Source organism: Corythoichthys intestinalis, chromosome 20 (genome assembly GCF_030265065.1).
Source record: "Corythoichthys intestinalis isolate RoL2023-P3 chromosome 20, ASM3026506v1, whole genome shotgun sequence".
Classification (NCBI taxonomy): domain Eukaryota; kingdom Metazoa; phylum Chordata; class Actinopteri; order Syngnathiformes; family Syngnathidae; genus Corythoichthys; species Corythoichthys intestinalis.
In genome coordinates, this window is record NC_080414.1 from 25,987,880 (window position 1) to 26,007,359 (window position 19,480).

Genomic DNA, 19,480 nt, shown 5'->3' on the forward strand with positions numbered 1-19,480 from the left:
TCATTGCATATTGCTTTTGTGAAGGATACATTCTTTCATGACAAAGTTGTTTTGCTCCAAATGTTGCCACTTCCTCTCCAGGTTAGCCAACTATGAACAGAAACCCAACATGAGATGCATAATAGTAAATATTCTCGTAGTTATTTTTAACATGAGTATTTTTTTAATAAATAAAAGAATAAATAGAAAATATCTTTATTTTTATTGTTGAATAGCTTGGGGAAAAAAAGACTAAACTGCAATTATTCTCTTTACGGTTTTTAAGATGTTTAGTCCTTTTTATTTTTTTCAAAACCAAAAAAGGGAATTTTTAAAACTTATTATTACTGCTATTTTATCAATTGCTAACCAACTTTAGAGTGCCATTACTTATTATATACATACACCTACATATATACATATACCTACATATATATACCTACATATATATATACCTACATATATATATATATATATATATATATATAATATATATATATATATACACATACATACATACATACATACATACATACATATATACATACACACACACAGTGAGGAGCAGAAGTCTTATCATCCCTTGTGATTTTGCAAGTTCACCCACTTAGAAAACAGGTAGCGAAAACTTCAATCATAGATACATTCAATGCCTCACTGTCAACTGTTGCTACTTCTATTCACACATATTCTATGTGCAATACCTATTTACGTGCAATATTCAATGCCTTCACTGTCAACTGCTGCTACTTCACTTCAATTATTTGCACTGCCTGAACATAGGACTACCTCATACATATTTTATATTCATTTAGATTTTATACTTTTATTCTTGCAAGCCTCTTTCGAGATTTTTACTTGTGCAATATTCAATGCCTTCACTGTCAACTGCTGCTACTTCGTTTCAATATTTGCACTGCCTGATATAGGACTACTTCATACAAATTCTATATTTTATTTAGATTTTGTATTTTTATTCTTGCAAGCCACTTTCGAGATTTTTACTTGTCCTGCACTGTAAAGGGAGATGCTCCACAATTTAATTGTACAACTGTATAATGACAATAAAGTGCTATTCTACTCTATTCTATTCTATTTCCACTTATGTAGACATAATCTAAAAAAATAATAAATCCAGAAATCACATTGTATGATTTTTTAAAATAATTTATTTGTAATTTATTGGGGTTCAATATATTGTACCCTATACAATCAGCAATAATTATGACACTCGAAGAGTTGTCAGTCTACCTTAAAATAAGTCCACCTTTACCCCATGAGTAACCACCCACCCATTTGAGAACATAATTCTCACATCTGCACCCCACAGTCAGTCATAATCCAAAGGCTACCATGGGCAAGACAAGAGAGCTTTGCAAAGACACCAGAGAAAATAACTGAGCTCCACAAAACTTGAAAAGGCTATGAGAACATTGGAAAACAGCTTGGTGAGAATAAATCAACAGTTGCAGCAATTGTTAGAAAATGGAAAAGACTAAACAGGACTGATAATCTACTTCGGACTGGGGCTCCATGTAAAATCTCTCCTCGTGTGGCATCACTCATGATGAGAAAAGTGAGGGCCCAGCCTAGATCTACATGTCAGGAGCTGGTCAATGACCTGAAGGAAGCTGGATGCACACTTTCAAAGGCTACTGTCAGCAGAACACTATGGTGCAATGGTTTAAAATCATGCATTGCTCAGAAAGTTCCCCTGTTGAAGCCAGTACACGTGAAGGCCCGTCCGAAGTTTGCCACAGACCATCTGAATTATGTAGCGGGGTCACGGGAGAAAGTCATGTGGTTAGATAACACCAAAGCAGAACTTTTTGGCACAAAACTTTACTCATCGTGTGTGGAGGAAAAAGAAGGATGAGTACAATCCCAAGAACACCATCCCCACTGTGAAGTTTGGGGGTGGAAACCTCATGTTTTGAGGCTGCATTTCAGCAAAGGGGACAGGACGACTGTACTGTATAAAGTAGAGAATGAATGATAAAATGTATCGTCATATTTTGAGCCACAACCTCCTTCCCTCAGTCAAAGACTTGAAGTTGAGTTGTGGCTGGATCTTCCTACATGACAATGATCCGAAGCACATAGTCAAGCTGACCAAGGAGTGGCTGTGTAAAAAGCATATCAAGGTTCTGGAGTGGCCTAGCCAGTCACCAGACCTCAATCCAATAGAACATCTTCTCTATAAGTGCAAATGCAGCTATGTATGAAATTTCAGACATCTACCTATTTTCTAAGTGAGTGAAGTTGCAAAATCACAAGGAGTGCAAATACTTCTGCTCCTCACCGTGTATATATGTATAAATATGTTCAAGTCATTCCCTGCAATTGACGTTCAATCCATTTTTTTGACTTGGACATTCACCCCCAGTTAAAACAGATTGGCCGTCTATCCTTGTGAATTGCAGTCAGTGAGGTAACAGAAAAAAAAATATCCAATTGAGACCTGGCGACCACATATGTGGACATGACCCAAAATGCTATGTCAACATATGTGGATGTCAGGTCTTTAAGAGTTGTTTTTTTTTTTGTAAATTACCAAAAATATTCACTTACACTATAAAAGATTAAGGCCCATATTACCGTCCAATTTCATATTTACTTGCCAACTGTATCCACTCTGTAAGACGCTTTTGGCCGAGTAACTGCTCAAATTGCTTTCCAAACTTGAGTCATAAACGCATTTAGTGCTTGTAGTGTAAAAACCTGTGCGTGGGTCTCATTCTCTTCCAGCTTGGTCTTCAGCGCTTCATATTGCTGGCTCATTTCCTCCAAAAGCTGTCGGAAAGAGTCTCGCCGTTGTGTGAGGGCAACACGCTCCTCCTGCAGTCTCTGCGTGTTCATAGATCATATAAAGCTTTTAGAACACAAGTGTCAACAATGATCCAGACTTGTGTGTACGCTAGGCCAAGATTCATACAGTTTTCCTCTCTTCTGCGGTGTGTCTTAGAGTTTCAAGATCCCTGTAGGTGAGCAGCTCTGACTCCATCTGGCTGACATTTTCCTTCAGTGTGCTCAGCTCTGCTGTGATCTTACCCTCCAGCTGTTGCACTTTCTCCAGGTCTTGTTGCAAGCGGTGAGACTCTGGGAAGGGAACACAATCGATAGGATTTAGTGACTGAGGTGGTTACACAGGTGGGGTTTATGTTAGTAACTAACCAGTGGTCAGTCCCCTGGCGGTGCTGGCTGACTGCGACACCTCTGTCTCCTTGCTGACCAGAACGTCTTGCATGTTCCTTAGCTCGCTGGCGGTAATTGTATCCACTCGGCAGAGCCGCAACATGTTCTGGCCATAACAAAACAGACAGACTAACCGGATATTCAAACTCTCGTTTTGGAGTGACACTGATGGTTTGGTAAACTTGTTACCATGTTCTTTATGCTATAGTTATCTAAATAACTCTTAATACCTATGTTACGTTACATACTCGCCACGTTCGCATTTCGTTCTTCATGCATCATGTAACATTATCATACTGTACACTTATTCAGCATGTTGTTCTCTATTGCATTTTTATTAGGGTTGTTCCGATCATGTTTTTTTGCTCCCGATCCGATCCCTATCGTTTTAGTTTGAGTATCTGCCGATCCCGATATTTCCCAATCCAATTGCTTTTTTTTGGCTCCCGATTAAATTCCAATCATTCCCGATAATTTTTCCCGATCATATACATTTTGGCAATGCATTAAGAAAAAAATGAATAAAACTCGGACAAATATATACAATCAACATACAGTACATAAGTACTGTATTTGTTTATTATGACAATAAATCCTCAAGATGGCATTTACATTATTAACATTCTTTCTGTGAGAGGGATCCACGGATAGAAAGACTTGTAATACTTAAAGGATAAATGTAACTTTGTATATTGTGACTAAATATTGCCATCTAGTGTATTTGTTGAGCTTTCAGTAAATGATACTGTAGCCATTTAACTGTTCTGCCCAAATGCATGATGGGAAGGGCAACCATGACTGTGCATAGTTGCACCAATTGATATATCTTCTCTGCGTTGGGAAATAACATAGGGTGTCAAGAAAAAGATCAACTACTACCTTTCTTCCCCACATTGCTTCCCACGATATTTCTAATTGTTGAGAGAGGAATTTTAAGGCTTTAGCGAACTAAACAAAGGCTCCAAAGACTGCCAAAATTCACTCTATTCATTATAAGTTGACTTTTAGCTCAATATATGGGTAAAACGGTGCCATTATAGATTGAACGCGACAATGCGTGAGTGGGTCGTGCAGCGCATGCGTTAATTGCGTTAAATAAAATTAATTACCGCTATTAACGTGATAAATTTGATAGCCCTACTTAAAGCCAAAACTAAAGACTCTGGATGAGTGTAAGACATTTTGTCTGTAACTTTAAATACAATTAGAAAACGATTTAATTAAAATATATATATATATATTAAAAAAAAGGCATGTCCGATATTTTTTTGCCGATTCCTATACTTTGAAAATGACGTGATCGGACCCGATCGATTATTTTTATTTTAAATTGCCTTTCAAGATGACATATCTGTACTATGTGTTGGATTTTATGAAGTGAATTTCCCCCAAAAATGTGTCTTATACTCCGGAGCGACTTATATGTTTTTTTCCTCTTCGTTGGGCATTTTATGGTTGGCGCGACTTATACTCAGGTGCGACTTAATAGTTTGAAAAATACGGTAGTAGTCCTTCTAAAAAAAAAAAAAAAATAGCATATTGTGATAAAGTGAATTATTTTCCATAATGTAATGATGAAAATTAAATTTTCAGATATTTTAGATTCATTACACACAACTGAAGTAGTTCAAGCATTTTATTGTTTTAATATTGATGATTTTGGCAAAAAAAAAAAAAAAAAAAAAGAAAGAAAGGAAAACCTCAATCTGAAAAATTTTGCATATTTAATCCAGCCAATAAAAAAGTTGTTTTTAATACAAAAAAAGTCAACCTTCAAATAATTATGTTCAGTTATGCACTCACAGGGTTCTTACAGTGTTTTAAAAGTCAAATTTACTGCTTTTAAAGACATTTTTAAGACCATCAGAATATAATTTAAGACCAAAACATGCGGAACAAAGACTTTACACTAGTGGTGGGAACCTCTGGACACATCACGATACGATTTGCGATAAAAGGCTCACAATAACGATGATCTCACGATTTGGCGATACAACAATTATTGATACATGGGTCAGGAAATCATTCTACAAAATAACTAATAAACAGAAAAACAAGCTCTTTTCATCTTTCTGCTGTGAATTGGAATGATCCTATCACTAGTAGAAGTCCAATCCATTTGAAGTGGGAGGGTGGCAGCTAGGAGTGGGAACTTCTTGATACCTCACGATACGATACGATTTGCGATACAAAGCTCACGATAATGATGATCTGACGATATAGCGATACAACGATTTTCAATACATTGGTCAGGAAATATTTCTGGGATATTCTACAAAAAAACTAATAAACAGAAAAACAAGCTTCTGCTGTGAATTGGAATGAGTTTTTCACTAGTAGACGTTCAATCCGTTTGAAGTGAGAGGGATGGCAGCGAATGAACATTGGTTCATTCGCTGCCACCCTCCCAGTTGGAGGGCCGTCAGTGGCAGCCAATGCCAGGCAATGAGTAATTTTGGGCCATTTACGGTCGATTACCTGTTGATTTTACGTTACTTCCCGTTGATTTTGGGGTATTTTATGGGTCACTTGCTGTTTATTTTGCGTTACAGAACAGGAAGTGACCTGGGAATCACCCAAATGAATAGGCAGGGACTCAAACTAAACAGGAAATTACCTTTTTTTTTTTTTTCTTGCTTCTTTTTCACTCACCCTGCTGCAGTGCTCCAAGAGAGAGACAATGCTCTCCTGACTCTGAGCCATCTTGTTGTGCTCTTGAGTCTTTAAATCCTCAAAGGCCTCCAGGAATCCTGGAGGGGGCAATTTACACAGTCAAGAGCAACACAGGGTATCCAATAAAAGCCCCATATCAACTTACAAGTGTCTATATTGTGCTAATGATATGGGCAGTGTCTTCATAATACCTTTCAAAATTGTACTCATTATGTGTTATCGTGCCAATAAAATTGAAAACATCCAATGCTAGCAGCTGATGTGTTAATTGCTGCTTCTTGGGCTTGCTGTCTTTTGTAAATACTATACAGAGAGGTGATAGAGTGGCCAAATATTTTACTCAAGTAAGAGTAGTGTTACTTAAAAATAATATTACTCAATTAGTCATCATCCAAAAAATGTACTCAAGTACAAGTAATAAAGTATTTGGTGAAAACAATACTCAAGTAATGAGTAACATTGTGAGTAACTGCTTAGACTTTTGTTTGATTTTTTTTTTTGAAACAATAATAACACAACATAAAGTTACCTATATGAACTGTTGTTATAATGATACTGTACAATAAACCATTATATAAACACATTAAGCCAAAGAAATACCAAAAATAATAATAATAATAATTCTGCCGAGAGAAGAACAACTGACAGAAATGAAGCATTATTCATCCAAAGAGCATGAGTGCCCTCCAGTGGATAAAATTGTTCCTAACTTCCTAGTTTGACAAGTTAATAGTTCCTTCATAGTTACTATTATGAAATTAAAAGGGTTATATCTCCCTCACACTAAAATGTACTGCCAATTATATGAATGTTGTCAATCACTTGCATACCATCAATTTCCTCCTCTTTCTTCTTCAGAACTTTGTACTTCTGTTGGCATTCCCCTTCAAAAAAAGAAATGTAAAATTATTTTAATCACATATATTAAGGGGCTTCTAAGAAAAATAACAAGCTTGCCAAAATTTTCAATATTTAAGTGTACATTTGGGGAAAAACAAGATAACCATAGTGAAACTCAGGATGTTAAAACAGTAATGTGAAGTAATTTCTTCACATGCCAAATAGGGTCACAAGTAAAGTAATTAAACATTGTACAACAAATAAAGCATGAAAAAATAATTTATATGTTGTATATTTGACAAAATAATCGCGTTTCCGAAGTTCAAGCCTGAAAGGGGACGAACCCGGAAATGATACATCACACCGGGAACAGCGATGGCAGCTCCATACATACGGCCGCCATACAAAGCCCTTCAAACAATGATTCAAACAGCGATATAAGCGATAGATCGAGCGCAAAGGAAGAGATCCAAGTTTTTGAAGAGTTGGAGGAAGAAGAGGAGCTTGGAATTTTATGTTGGACCTAACATGTATTAGCCAGACGCTAATCAGGATGCAAACAATGTGCCTAGACTACCTGACATGGAATGGAGACAAGACCCATCGAGATTACAAGATTGGTAAGATAGGCTGTTATTATTTTCATGATTTGAAGATGCAGGCATTTGCACATAATTTTATGTTTTTGTCTATCTGATGACATTGTTAAAAAAAAAAAAAATCAGACTACATGTTCATTTTGGCAGATCCGGCAGCTCTCGTGCATATAAAATAATAATAAAAAAACGTTGAGGGTAAAGAAGGAGATGAGTCGTCGATGGCTTTCTCCACTTTATTGTGGCAACAATAAGAAAACAAAATAATAGCGGACTGCCGCCACATTCAACTGCAAAGTTTTGCTTCTCGCTGATCTCGTCCTCGCCTCCTACTCCAGCGTCTCTTAAACGGATGGTGCATAGTTTCTTGTTATGAGCTTTTTGTTGACAAATGTATCGAACACACGACGTGCTGACAACTTTGTCTCTTTATTAACACATGGAGCAGTTCTTATGGAACAGTAAGAACACAGCTCGGCACAGCTCTCGGCAGGAAGTGGCGTCTAATGGCGTGAGGAAATGTAGTTTTTACACAAGCGAACAGATTACAAAGCACCACTTCAGTGTTGTCCCGAGACTACATTTCCCATGATTCACTACGTGATTTGAGCCGCTCGCTGATTCGCTGCGAGATTGACTCAATGCCAACACGCTAAATTGTCACCTGTCAGCGGCTCTCGCGAAACAAACTAGAAGGCTATCAAGCGATCACCGTGAATGAAACGCCGAACTGTACAAATGCAATGCAATGCTTGAAGCATGAAGGTGGAAATACATAATACAAATACAAATAAATGTGCACAAACTCATCGGCGGTGTGTTTCTCTTACTGCAACGTGACCGTGAATTACCGCGACGCCGACCCGTTTATATGCACATCCACACCCGCTTCCCGATTGACAGTGGATTAACCCTTTCGGACAAGATCGTAGATGACGCACAATTTAAACACACTTAACCTAGCGAACGCAACAACAACTATGATCGGGGAGTGCCACGAGTTAACTTTCAGCTCACGTCGCTAGCTTATACTGTTCATTCCACAACAGTAGGCAGCTATGCTTTGACAAAGTCATCAGTCATCTATCCAAAAATCACACTTACTTTTTGGCCAATCCTTGATCATAAGCAGACCGCTTAAGGAAGCAGGCATCTTCGAAGTGTTTGCAGCAGAGAACACTACTTGATCATGGCGTGAAATTCATTCGCTTCGTGCGAACCAAAGATGTCCATTTACAGTGGGGAGAACAAGTATTTGATACACTGCCAATGGATTTTCTCATTGGCAGTGCATCAAATACTTGTTCTCCCCACTGTACGTGCCCTGCTATCCTTTGGCCACTCATACAACTTTTCGTTTGAGTGAGAACAAAACATTGCCACACACCGCTGTGGCATCTTACCGAGAAGCAATGCACGAACAATAATGTTCTATGGCGGACTTCCCTCGCACTTCTAGGTCTGACATAATTTCCGAAGATTTCCGAAGATTGCCCAAGAAAAGCATTTTTGTTGTAAAGGGCGTTGCTATGGGTTAAACAAAGAATCTGGAAGGGTTGCGTTAAAAAAAAAAAAAAAAATGAAAATATGCTTATAACTGTTTAGCCATTGATATTACTCAAAAACATGGTTGGCCAACCTTACTTCACCTTACTGCTTTAAATTGAACAGCAGAACATCATGAGAAGAGAAAAGCAGTGTTCCATTGCCTTTGAGCACATTACCTTGAGCTTCCTCGGAGTCCTGCTCCTGTTGTCTTATCTCCTCTGCAATTTGACTTGACCGCTCCCTGATCTCCACCAGCCTGAACGTACACATATCATATGGCATGTCACAGCAGAGCTGTCCCATCTATTTTTCTCTACCAACAGGATTTCCGCTGCTTTGGTATAATGTCAGAAAAATGATTCACAATGACCCTTTTTTTTTTTCTTGTAGAAGTTCTTGACACAACGCAAAAGAGACAAATAACATCAATACGTACTGTCTGTCCATGCTGGCAATTTCCTGATTGTCCTCTTTCACCTGGAAAACCAAACATGATAGAGTGACACAGTTTATTAGCAGTGCAACGGTTTGCGGTTCAAAGCCAAACTGTATGGTACTACGGTTGGCCCTGTACGGTTCAATACCCCTTATTTGAACCCCGGCTTTTCGGTTGTGTTTATTTCACTTTCTTAGAAGCAAAATAAAGGCAGTTTTTTATTTAAAACAAAAAAAAAGCAAAATGCAGACCGAAACCGAACCGAAACCGTGATCCCAAAACAGAGGTTCCAACCGAAAAGTGGGCTAACTGAACCGTTGCACCCCTACAGTTTATATGATCAGAATTATTTTTGTCATAGTATTAGTTGTTATAGTGAAGTCATCTGGACATTTGTTTGACTTTCTCGAAGCCCTCAGACAAGCCCTCAGTTGTTGCACAAACACAAGAACATGCAAACTTAAACAGACTCTTTAATATTGAGAATAACAAACCAACCTGTTTCAGTAGTTTCTCTCTTTCCTCTTGAGGTGTGCTAAAGCTTTTGTGCTCCGCCTCCATGTTGTCCCGCTTTGCCTCTAATGTTGACAAAGTTTCATGGAGCCGAACTACTTCTTGCTTTATCTGCGAGTGGGCCAGCTCCTACAAATTCGGGGAAAAACACGATGCTTGTGTTATACCAAGAGAAAATTCTAGCTTTGCTCCACTGATTCCAGTATTTCCTTTCCCTGCTTGTGTTTGGAACCCAACTCACTGCTTCGTATTCCTCCTTACGGGTCAGCATTGTATCGAGTTCCTCTTGGAGAAGAGCCAGCTCCTGCAAAAGACAAACAAATATTGAGTAAGCAACTAACAACATGTGTAACTAGGAAAAATAGTTTAGATATATTTTACATCACACTAATATTGATACAAAAAATATCTGATCTGGACATCCTTTAAAAAAAATACCTGTAACAGCTCCTCATTGTCCGTCGTCATGGTGAAATATTTCTCTTGCTTTGCAGCCGGCATTGCTTGGACAATCTCCTCTGCGACACGCCTCTCCTTCTTGATTTCCTCTTCAATGACCCTGATGGCGTCCTCCCTTCTGCAGAGGAAAGTACCAAAAGAATTAGAGTTGTCCGACAAAAAACTTTTTTAACGGATAACCGTTGTCCCAATATTGTCCAACTCCAGAAATCCAATACTGATATCAAACCAATACATAAGCGGTCGTGCACTTAACGTGTTATTGCTAATTGTATTGTTATGCTCCACTGGATGCTTCAACAAATGATAAATGTAACAACTTCAAGGTTTTCCAAATACAATAAACATACTGTGAAAAATAAGGAAAAAATTTCAACTGAAGCTATAGAAAATAAATGTCCCATATAATTAACAGGAATTGAACTGAGCCAAATGTCCATAATTAAATAAAAGGAATCATTCGCAACTACTGTGAATCACGTCTACACTAGTTACCCCAAAAGCCACTAGGGAGCAACCAAAGCATTACAAATGGAGGCAGACAATAATAAAACATGCCAATGCAATGACAATTCCCATTCTTGTATATTATTACTTTTGTAGTTTTCTTAGTGACTATTTTCTTTCCGGTAATGCAGTAGTTATGTTATGAGTAGGGTTGGGTATCGAGCATCGATGGGAAATGGTTCTAACACTCCGATGCTCCCAGAATCGTTCGAATTTTTAAATTTCGATTCCTTGTTTCGATGCCCTGACCGCCAAGCGGAAAAAAATTGCGCGAGTTTAAAGACTGATATTTATATAAAAGTTATAATTAGCCCTGTGAGTAGTTCATTTAATTTAAAAAATCATCGAGAAGTTAAGACTTTAATATAAACTATGCAATTTTTTTCAACCCTGCATTTTTTTTTTACCATGCCTAATAAAAGAATCGGGAATCGTTTGGAACCGGAATCGAAACATGGAAACTGAATCGGAATAGTTCAATTTCAAACGATGCCCAACCCTAGTTATGAGTTTATAATTAATTATTTTTCAATCATTTCTTGTACATTTAATGTTTGCACCATGAATGCAAATGGTCTGCTGACATAAAAAATCCCTAACATCTTAGTTTGAAGACACCTTATGATCAATAAGCATAAATGCTGTGCTAAGCCGTGACCAGCCCTTGTGCAAAGGCAGAAGGCTTCTACATTTACTTAGAAGGCAACATGCATATCGGACCAACTGATAATAAACAACTGAATATTGATATTATCCAAAATCATTTTAAAATGTTTCTACCGGATAGTACGGGACAAGTCTAGAAAGAATAAAAGATGTTCATTTAAAGCAACACTTGGTAACATTTCAGTTTTGGTCGATTTTAGCGACGCTGGTGGACAAACGCGGTAGTGTTTTGCCTTAAGGAAGACTGTGTTTCCCATGACGACCAGCGCTGCGTTTCTCATGATGACCAGCGCACCATGTTGTTAAATTATCAATCAATCAAAATCAATCTCCCGGTCGCCTTCAGATGCATTAAACAACATTTCTGTCTCTGTGTGAAAGATGAATAATTATAAGGTAATGAATAGAGGCGTGCGAAATTTCCGATTCTTAGATTATTCGCGATTCGGCCGTGAAAGATTCGAGAAGGATTCACAAACATCCAAATTCCGATTACTGAATTATACCAGGTAAAACAGAACTAAAACACAGTCAGCGCGGTCTTCAGGAGGCAATGAGGAACGGACCGAGAGCAAATATCATGTTCAACTGCTGCCGCTAGATAAAAAAACGAAAATACCTGACTGCGGCCGACAGCTGGTTCAAACAACGCCTAGTTGCTAGTTGCTACAAACATACGGCCACATACGGCTATAGTAGATATCACATATATGCAGAACTAGATGCTAAATGACAGACCACTGCGGTGTTAGAACATATTAAAAGAACTAGATGCAAAACGACATGCTTGCCGTTTAGTAGTTGCCACGTTGTAAACAGCCGCCATCTTAAAGCAGTAGACTTCTCTTGAAGGCTATGTTGTAGCGAACCTAATTAACTTTTAATCTGAAATACTCCTACTCAGCAAAATCTTGACTTGAATCTATCTTTAAATAATGAAACCATTTTAAAACTTTGACATATTGTAAGTAGACAGAAAGGAAATTATGGAATAACGGGAGCAATTTTATCAACTTTAACGGTTGATTCACATTATTAAAGCTGCTGATACAGAATGGGGACTTGAGTATTTTATTTAACGTTTTTAACTGTTAACTTGATACTTAAATATTAGTTTGGTTTAGCCTAATAGGATTTATATATATATTTTTTGGAACTAATGTACAAAACATTAAAAGGGGGGGTTTTGGGTGACATCAATAATCGATTTATAATCGAATTGGAGCCTTTGAATCGTAATCGTAATCGAATTGTTAGGTACCTAAAGATTCCCACCTCTAGTAATGAATCCAGTTGTGGCTAAACAATAGCATATGACCGTTAGCAACTGTGTGGCTTAGTGTGGCTAACCCCCTCATATTCTGTATATCTCGGTTGCCTCCCTTTTTTTCCCTCCTCAGACAAAACTTTTTGTTACTTTTGTTGCTCTGCCATCTTCGCAGAATTTGCGCGCAAGCTTTCGCATCGACTTATATCTTTATAAAAAAAAATGGAGAAATGGGAACGTGACGTATGCCGTAAAGCAGTCAGCACATTTGTAGTTTTTTTTTTTTTTTGTGTGTGGCAGGGTTCCTGCCCCCCTCCTCAAAGTTAATTAGTGCCAGTGAAAGCGATACAGCCCCGTCAAGACATAGAAGAGGTGTCATTTAACTAGTTGTCAGTCGACATATTATCACAAATGTTTCATAAAGGTTGAAAAGTTACCTAGTGTTGGTTTAACCAAATTTGACCAGGGAAGTCGATTGAGATCAGATTTTCGTTTTACAGTGTCTGAGAGTAAAACGAGGCACAATAAAAGTAGAGATGAAAATATCCCGTATATTGTAACATGTTTTAATATTCCCCTTTGTTTTGCAGCTGATTTGTACAATTTCTAGGTTAAATTAATCTACTTTGCTTCATTTCCTTTTTCCCTAGGTTTTCCGTTTATGAGAGTGTTGGAAGGGTGTGGAGGTGATAAAATTATGTAACATCACTTGTGGTTGTCCTGCGACAGGAACAAGGAAATATGCAATGACAACTGACTTCAACAAATAGCTGCACGGTAGAAAATACCGCAGCAACAAGGGACAAAGGTCCTGGGTTACGCTGGTTGCACCAAAATTGACGCGTGGATTCATCACCTTAGTCCTAACATAATAAAAGGTATGTGTTAATACATATTTCAAATGAGGTTACTGCCAATGACGGCAGCGCACATGTAGTGGGCAAAGGTTATTCCGCAGTTATATATACTTCTCGTCACTGCATTTGAGTTTAAAAAACTCTTAACACTTCTACAGCAATCGCTGTCTTAATGGTAAGAAAAAAATCTTTTTTCTCTAAAGGAAGGATTATGGACTACCCGCAATTTCTCCATCTGCTGCGGTTAGTGACTCTTGTCGCAGTATTAACTAAGAATAGCTATGCTGTTGACGTAGAAGATGTACAAGTAAGAAAATCCCTCATTTTTTGTTAAATGGTCACATTTGGCGCACAAAGTGTGTTGAAGTTTAGTTTTTGTGCTCTAACCATCCATCCATGAATTCTGTGGCAGGTTCACAACTTAACTGACAGTTTTCTGAAGGTGATCCCTACTTGCAGAAGCAACTCGTCTCTTTCTAGTCTTGTGATTGAGAGGAATCAGATTACCCTGTCAGACGAAGACAGAAAATCTCTGGCCAGTTATTCCGGACTGGTGGAGCTCCATCTGGATGATAACTATGTAACCAATATACCATCTCGTTACTTGTCTATTGTGCCCCATCTCAAGGTGCTTTCATTATCCAGGAACAAAATCAGCAGGTAAATGTATACACATGCTGAATATTTTTTGTTTGGACTAGTGCTGCAATGATTAATCAAGTAATTTGATAAGAAAAAAGCTACGAATTAAATTTTGCTGCTTCGAGTATTCGTTTAATCAAAGTGGCGTTGTAATGGTTTGTTTTAAAGTGCTTGTGTTTATTTTTTATTGATTGGGTGGGTACACTGCCCTCTAATAGCAACACTGAATATGACATAACTCATTTAACATGGCTGAATCCAGCTGCCCCCTGTTACGGCCAACATAAGGTAAGTTTTTGTTTGAGCGAATGTTTTTTAATGTATTCGTAATTTAATTTATAGGTATATTTAGCCGTTTTTTGAGGGAATATGTGTTTGAACAATTCGTTAAGAGCATTTGAACAATTCGTTAAGAGCATTGTTATAAAAAAAAAATAATAATAATAAAAAGTTAGCATTTTAAAATGTTTAAACTAGCGGACTTTTGCTATGCAAGTTAGCCAATTGTTCTTTAGTTGTACTTAGATCTTCATTATTATTATTTTTTTTTTTTTATACCATCTGAGGCTAAACTCAGGTATTTTAATTTTTCTATCTTCCTAATCCGATTATTTGAAATAACCAGATGATAGTAATTGACAACTAAAATAATCGATAGCTCCAGCCCTAGTTTGGACTTTTTAGAGGAAGCTAAACTACACTTACAAATTATATTTTATGATAATGATAGTGGAGAAGTACAGTATGCTGGTCTGTCTTTGGTGCAGAGAGCGTAGGTTACATTTTTCCACTCAGTCGTGGTGTCAATGTGAGCGCAGATGGCTGGTTGTATGATCGAATGACGAGGTGGCTCTTCTCTATTTGTGCCCTGTCATTGACCGGCAACCAATCTAAGGCAGTCGGCCTTTTGCCGGATGTCACTATAGGCTCCGGCTCACCATGTAAATAGTTAACTTCATAAAATGAGTTGTGTTAACTTGTGTCATCAAATTTTGGGGCAAAACTTACATTTTTGAGGAAACAGAATTTGAAAAAAATGTTGAGTTGTGTGACTCAAATGTCATGTTATGCTGACGTTGTTGTATTTTTACAGTATACAGCCTGAGTCGCTGTATGGCCTCCATGACCTCACAGTGCTTAACCTGTCACACAACCTGCTGACAAGTCTTCCAGCGCAGCTATTCAGCAATCTTAATAATCTACAGGTAAGGAATCACATACTAGGATTCCAAGATTCTTGTTGACAATCTCGTGCATAGGTTTTGGGCCAGCTATGGTTTTGTTGCTCTAAATTGCTTTTACAAAAATAGGGCTGACACAAAACCTATAAGAAAACATCACATATTGGTAGCATGGTATTTGTATAAAATGATGAATATTTCAATATATTACATCCGCAGTTCTGTGAATGAAGTTATTTTTTCCTTTTTTTGAAAAAAAGTTAATTGATCTTTTCCAGATAAGCCCCGCCAAAAAGTTAACCCCTACCACCGAATGAAGATGATATGAAACTTGTACTTTGTTTTTATTGAAGAGAGTGAAATTGGGACTTCATTAATAATTTGCATGAAAAGGTCCGTATTTCGGTACTTTTGCCTCCAAACGAACACACAGAAGTAGCTGTCCACAGTAGATCAGTCATCAGTGTGTGCCGCATTTGGGTTAGGGTGGGGCTAAGTGCATGCATTACCGGTAAATTACACGTGGCACAGGTGGTGGAGCTTTTCATACGTGCACTTTTTACATTAGGGGTGGGGCTTATCTGAAAAAGATCCAAATGAAACATGGTAATATAACAAGGGTCACGATGCAGAAATCGCAGACATCAAGGAGTGGTTGAGATTTTCTTTTTCATATATTTACCCTTTTGAACGTTTTTTATTCAATTTTTCTTTGTTTTATCGATTACTTATCATCTAACATATCGGAGAAAATGCGACAGTAACACAAAAAAAATACAATTAAGCGATAGTTATAAGGTAGATATCCGTGACATATTTACTGACACCATTTTTTTCATTGTGACGTAATTTGTTTAAAAGTTTAAAATATGCGAGTGAATAATTTTTTTAAAGTCGTTTTTTTTTTTTTTTTAAGTAAATATTAGACATCAATTAATGATTCTAAGCTAAAATTGACAGACATTTTGAATAATAAATATAATTATCTTCGTTTTATGGCTGGGTTGGAACAAAAGCAGTTGCGCGACATCTGTAAACGGGGGTTTCCAAGGTAAAACGGACAAATTAAAAATAGTTCGAGGGCTTAATGCACCATGAATATGCTATGGCAGCATATAGACGTATTGTTCTATCAACACTAAACAGTTGTTTTGGCTTAAAATACAGCAGTTTCTTTTAACCCTAAAAAAAAAAAAAAATCGTTTTTTTTTTCTTAAAAATGCCCTCCTGTTCAAAATTTTTCTTCCCCCAGAAAACTGAGATTTTAAGCTTTCCAATAATTTATCATACATGCATATCGGACAATTTTGAAAGTTGGCCAAATTGGGGGTCACCTGAGTGTTTTATATATATACATATACACACACACTGGTACACATACACACTTTTTTTTTTTTTTTTGATGCCACGAACTACAAACACCAGTGTTGCGATCGACGTTATGGTCACCACTGCTCTAAACTAATCTTATCGTAAATGCATTTCCTTATCTACTCTGAATTCTATTAGGTGGTAGACCTACAAGACAACCCATGGAATTGTTCCTGCCAATTGCTGAGAAGGATTGAAGGGATAAAAGCAGTCATGACTGGTAATAATATTCATTGATGAGTTTATTCCCAAAAAAAAAATTCTAAGGATCACATATCAAGTAGATACACAATTCTATAACAAAAAAATGAGGAATAATGATGTTCAATGAAAAGCTCATCTCAGTACATGTTCAATTCAAGTCGAATATTGCTGATTCTACCCTGCTTGGCTCCACAGGAGGTCCAAATACTAAATGTGCTTCACCAGAGCAACAAGCTGGAATGAATCTTTCTGAGGCTATCACTAAGTGCAATCCAAAATCCACACCTTCCTCAACCATGCCCTCTCAAAACCCACTACGTCACACAACAGGGTACACTCAACAACCACAGTTGCCAGCCACTTTGCCCAAAACGATGCAAACCACCAACCCAAACAACTATGGTAGGAAATGTGAAGTTCATATGACGTATGCATGAATACAAAACTGTCTTAACAATTTAACCTTCAACCCCAATTAGAACAAAAGCATGCGTCTGGAAACACTTGGATTTTCGCAGCGTGTGTTGCGGCCTTGGCACTGACTACATCCATTCTCATCGTGTGTGCCATCAAAGGCCCCGCCTGGTACAGGCTTTTCCACAACTATAGACATAAACGATTACAGCAAGAGGAAAACCAAGAAGGCAGCACAACCTCGAGCATCTACTCAGAGACGGGGAGGTACATGAACCAACTGACGTTCACTTTTGAGCACCATAGAGCTGAGAGGGAAGAGGATGTGCAGTACTTTGAGGACCCATACATCAAACCAGAGGTGTAGCATTGACTACTTGACTCTTAGGCTACGTTCATACTACAGGTCTTAATGCACGAATCCGATTTTTTCGTGTTTTTCCGACTCGAGTGAGGCATTAACTTGACGGTCTGAACGTGACAAGTCGCATAGAAATGGACCATTTCAAATCCGATCTGGGTCACTTTCGTATGTGGTTCAAATCTGATCTGGGCCACATTTTTCCAGACTGTCGCGGCGGTCTGTACTGTCCAATCTCTCAAATCGGAATTCATGCAGCAATTACGTCATCAAAAAGCGAGAGAGACGCTTAGGTAGCGGTGCAGCTATGCGTCATTAGCGCCTAGCTTGCCTTGAACACGGCTTTTTAGGAAGGGTCGGACTTGACAACAGTCATAAAAAAATTAAAATGGGTTGAGGATAAGCCTGAGAATTATCGGTTTTCTGTCTGCTCCATATAAGCAGTATTTCAACATTGCTTACACGGCCAAGAGTCGGGGCAAACTGCCCGTACGTGCGTGTGACATGCACGGACAGTGCGTGCATGCTATCGATCCATATACTTTGAATATAAGCCTAAACTGGGATTATTTATGTCTGTTATTTGTGTCCTCTTTTTAAAAAGCAAAATATGCTATCCCTGGAATGACAGATGACAGCCAGCATGTGTGGTCATTTGTTTTGATGCTTCTGCGCATGCGGGTCGTTTTGCCCAGCGCGTGTCAGACTGCGAATTAGTACGCATGCGTGATACCTGAACGGTCTCAATGGACAAAGGCAGTCTGAACGGGCACGCCCAAAAAACAGATATGGCAAAAAATCGGATTCGTGCATTAAGACCTGTAGTATGAACGTAGCCTTTGGGGCCGTTTACACGGTGACGCTCCAAGAATACGACAAATCTCATGCTTGCATTTACATGTTCCGTCTTGGTTCCGTCTTCATTCGAGCGATGTTACAATCCCACATGAATGATGTTGTATTCATTCCAGGCCCTCGGGGGCAGTGCAGTTTTACAAGGCGAAAGTCAATGATGCACTTCCTTGACAACCTCCTCAGCCCCAATAATACTAGACTGCAGCCCAGAGCCAAGCAACAGCCTTGACAAACCATGTCCCTACAAACTATACCCACATGCTGTTATGGCAGTAGCGTCTGTTGCGTCTCATAGATATCACACGTACAGTGGGGCAAATAAGTATTTAGTCAACCACCAATTGTGCAAGTTCTCCTACTTGAAAAGATTAGAGAGGCCTGTAACTGTCAACATGGGTGAACCTCAACCATGAGACAGAATGTGGGGAGAAAAAAAAAACAGAAAATCACATTGTTTGATTTTTAAAGAATTTATTTGCAAATCATGGTGGACAATAAGTATTTGGTCAACACCAAAAGTTCATCTCAATACTTTGTTATGTACCCTTTGTTGGCAATAACAGAGGCCAAACGTTTTCTGGAACTCTTCACTCTTCGCTTGGTGTAAAGAAATCAACTGTGGGAGCAATTATTAGAAAATGGAAGACATATAAGACCACTGATAATCTCCCTCGATCTGGGACTCCATGCAAAATCTCACCCTGTGCCGTCAAAATGATAACAAGAACAGTGAGCAATAATCCCAGAACCACACGGGGGGACCTAGTGAATGACCTACAGAGAGTTGGGACCACAGTAACAAAGGCTACTATCAGTAACACAATGCGCCGCCAGGGACTGAAATCCTGCACGGCCAGACGTGTCCCCCTGCTGAAGCCACTACACGTCCAGGCCTGTCTGCGGTTCACTAGAGAGC

The 19,480-nt window shown here is 38.3% G+C and overlaps 2 protein-coding genes across 2 annotated transcripts in view; one reads left to right on the plus strand and one right to left on the minus strand.

Annotated features, from left to right (window-relative positions):
* Positions 1-19,480, minus strand: part of ift74 (intraflagellar transport 74) — a 53,666-nt gene that overhangs the window by 2,472 nt on the left and 31,714 nt on the right. The window contains exons 9-19 of the mRNA XM_057824171.1: positions 10,219-10,357; positions 10,022-10,084; positions 9,766-9,909; positions 9,268-9,308; positions 9,008-9,087; positions 6,678-6,731; positions 5,827-5,924; positions 3,154-3,280; positions 2,915-3,078; positions 2,701-2,826; positions 30-90 (exon numbers count right to left, since the gene is read on the minus strand). Coding sequence (XP_057680154.1) covers positions 30-90; positions 2,701-2,826; positions 2,915-3,078; positions 3,154-3,280; positions 5,827-5,924; positions 6,678-6,731; positions 9,008-9,087; positions 9,268-9,308; positions 9,766-9,909; positions 10,022-10,084; positions 10,219-10,357 — 1,097 coding nt within the window. The remainder of the gene's footprint in view (positions 1-29; positions 91-2,700; positions 2,827-2,914; positions 3,079-3,153; positions 3,281-5,826; positions 5,925-6,677; positions 6,732-9,007; positions 9,088-9,267; positions 9,309-9,765; positions 9,910-10,021; positions 10,085-10,218; positions 10,358-19,480) is intronic.
* Positions 13,036-18,073, plus strand: LOC130908588 (leucine-rich repeat-containing protein 19-like). The gene is made up of 7 exons (XM_057824173.1): positions 13,036-13,557; positions 13,740-13,843; positions 13,949-14,196; positions 15,272-15,383; positions 16,869-16,950; positions 17,130-17,336; positions 17,414-18,073. The coding sequence occupies exons 2-7, from the start codon at positions 13,748-13,750 to the stop codon at positions 17,713-17,715; spliced, it is 1,047 nt and encodes a 348-aa protein (XP_057680156.1). The 5' UTR covers positions 13,036-13,557; positions 13,740-13,747; the 3' UTR covers positions 17,716-18,073.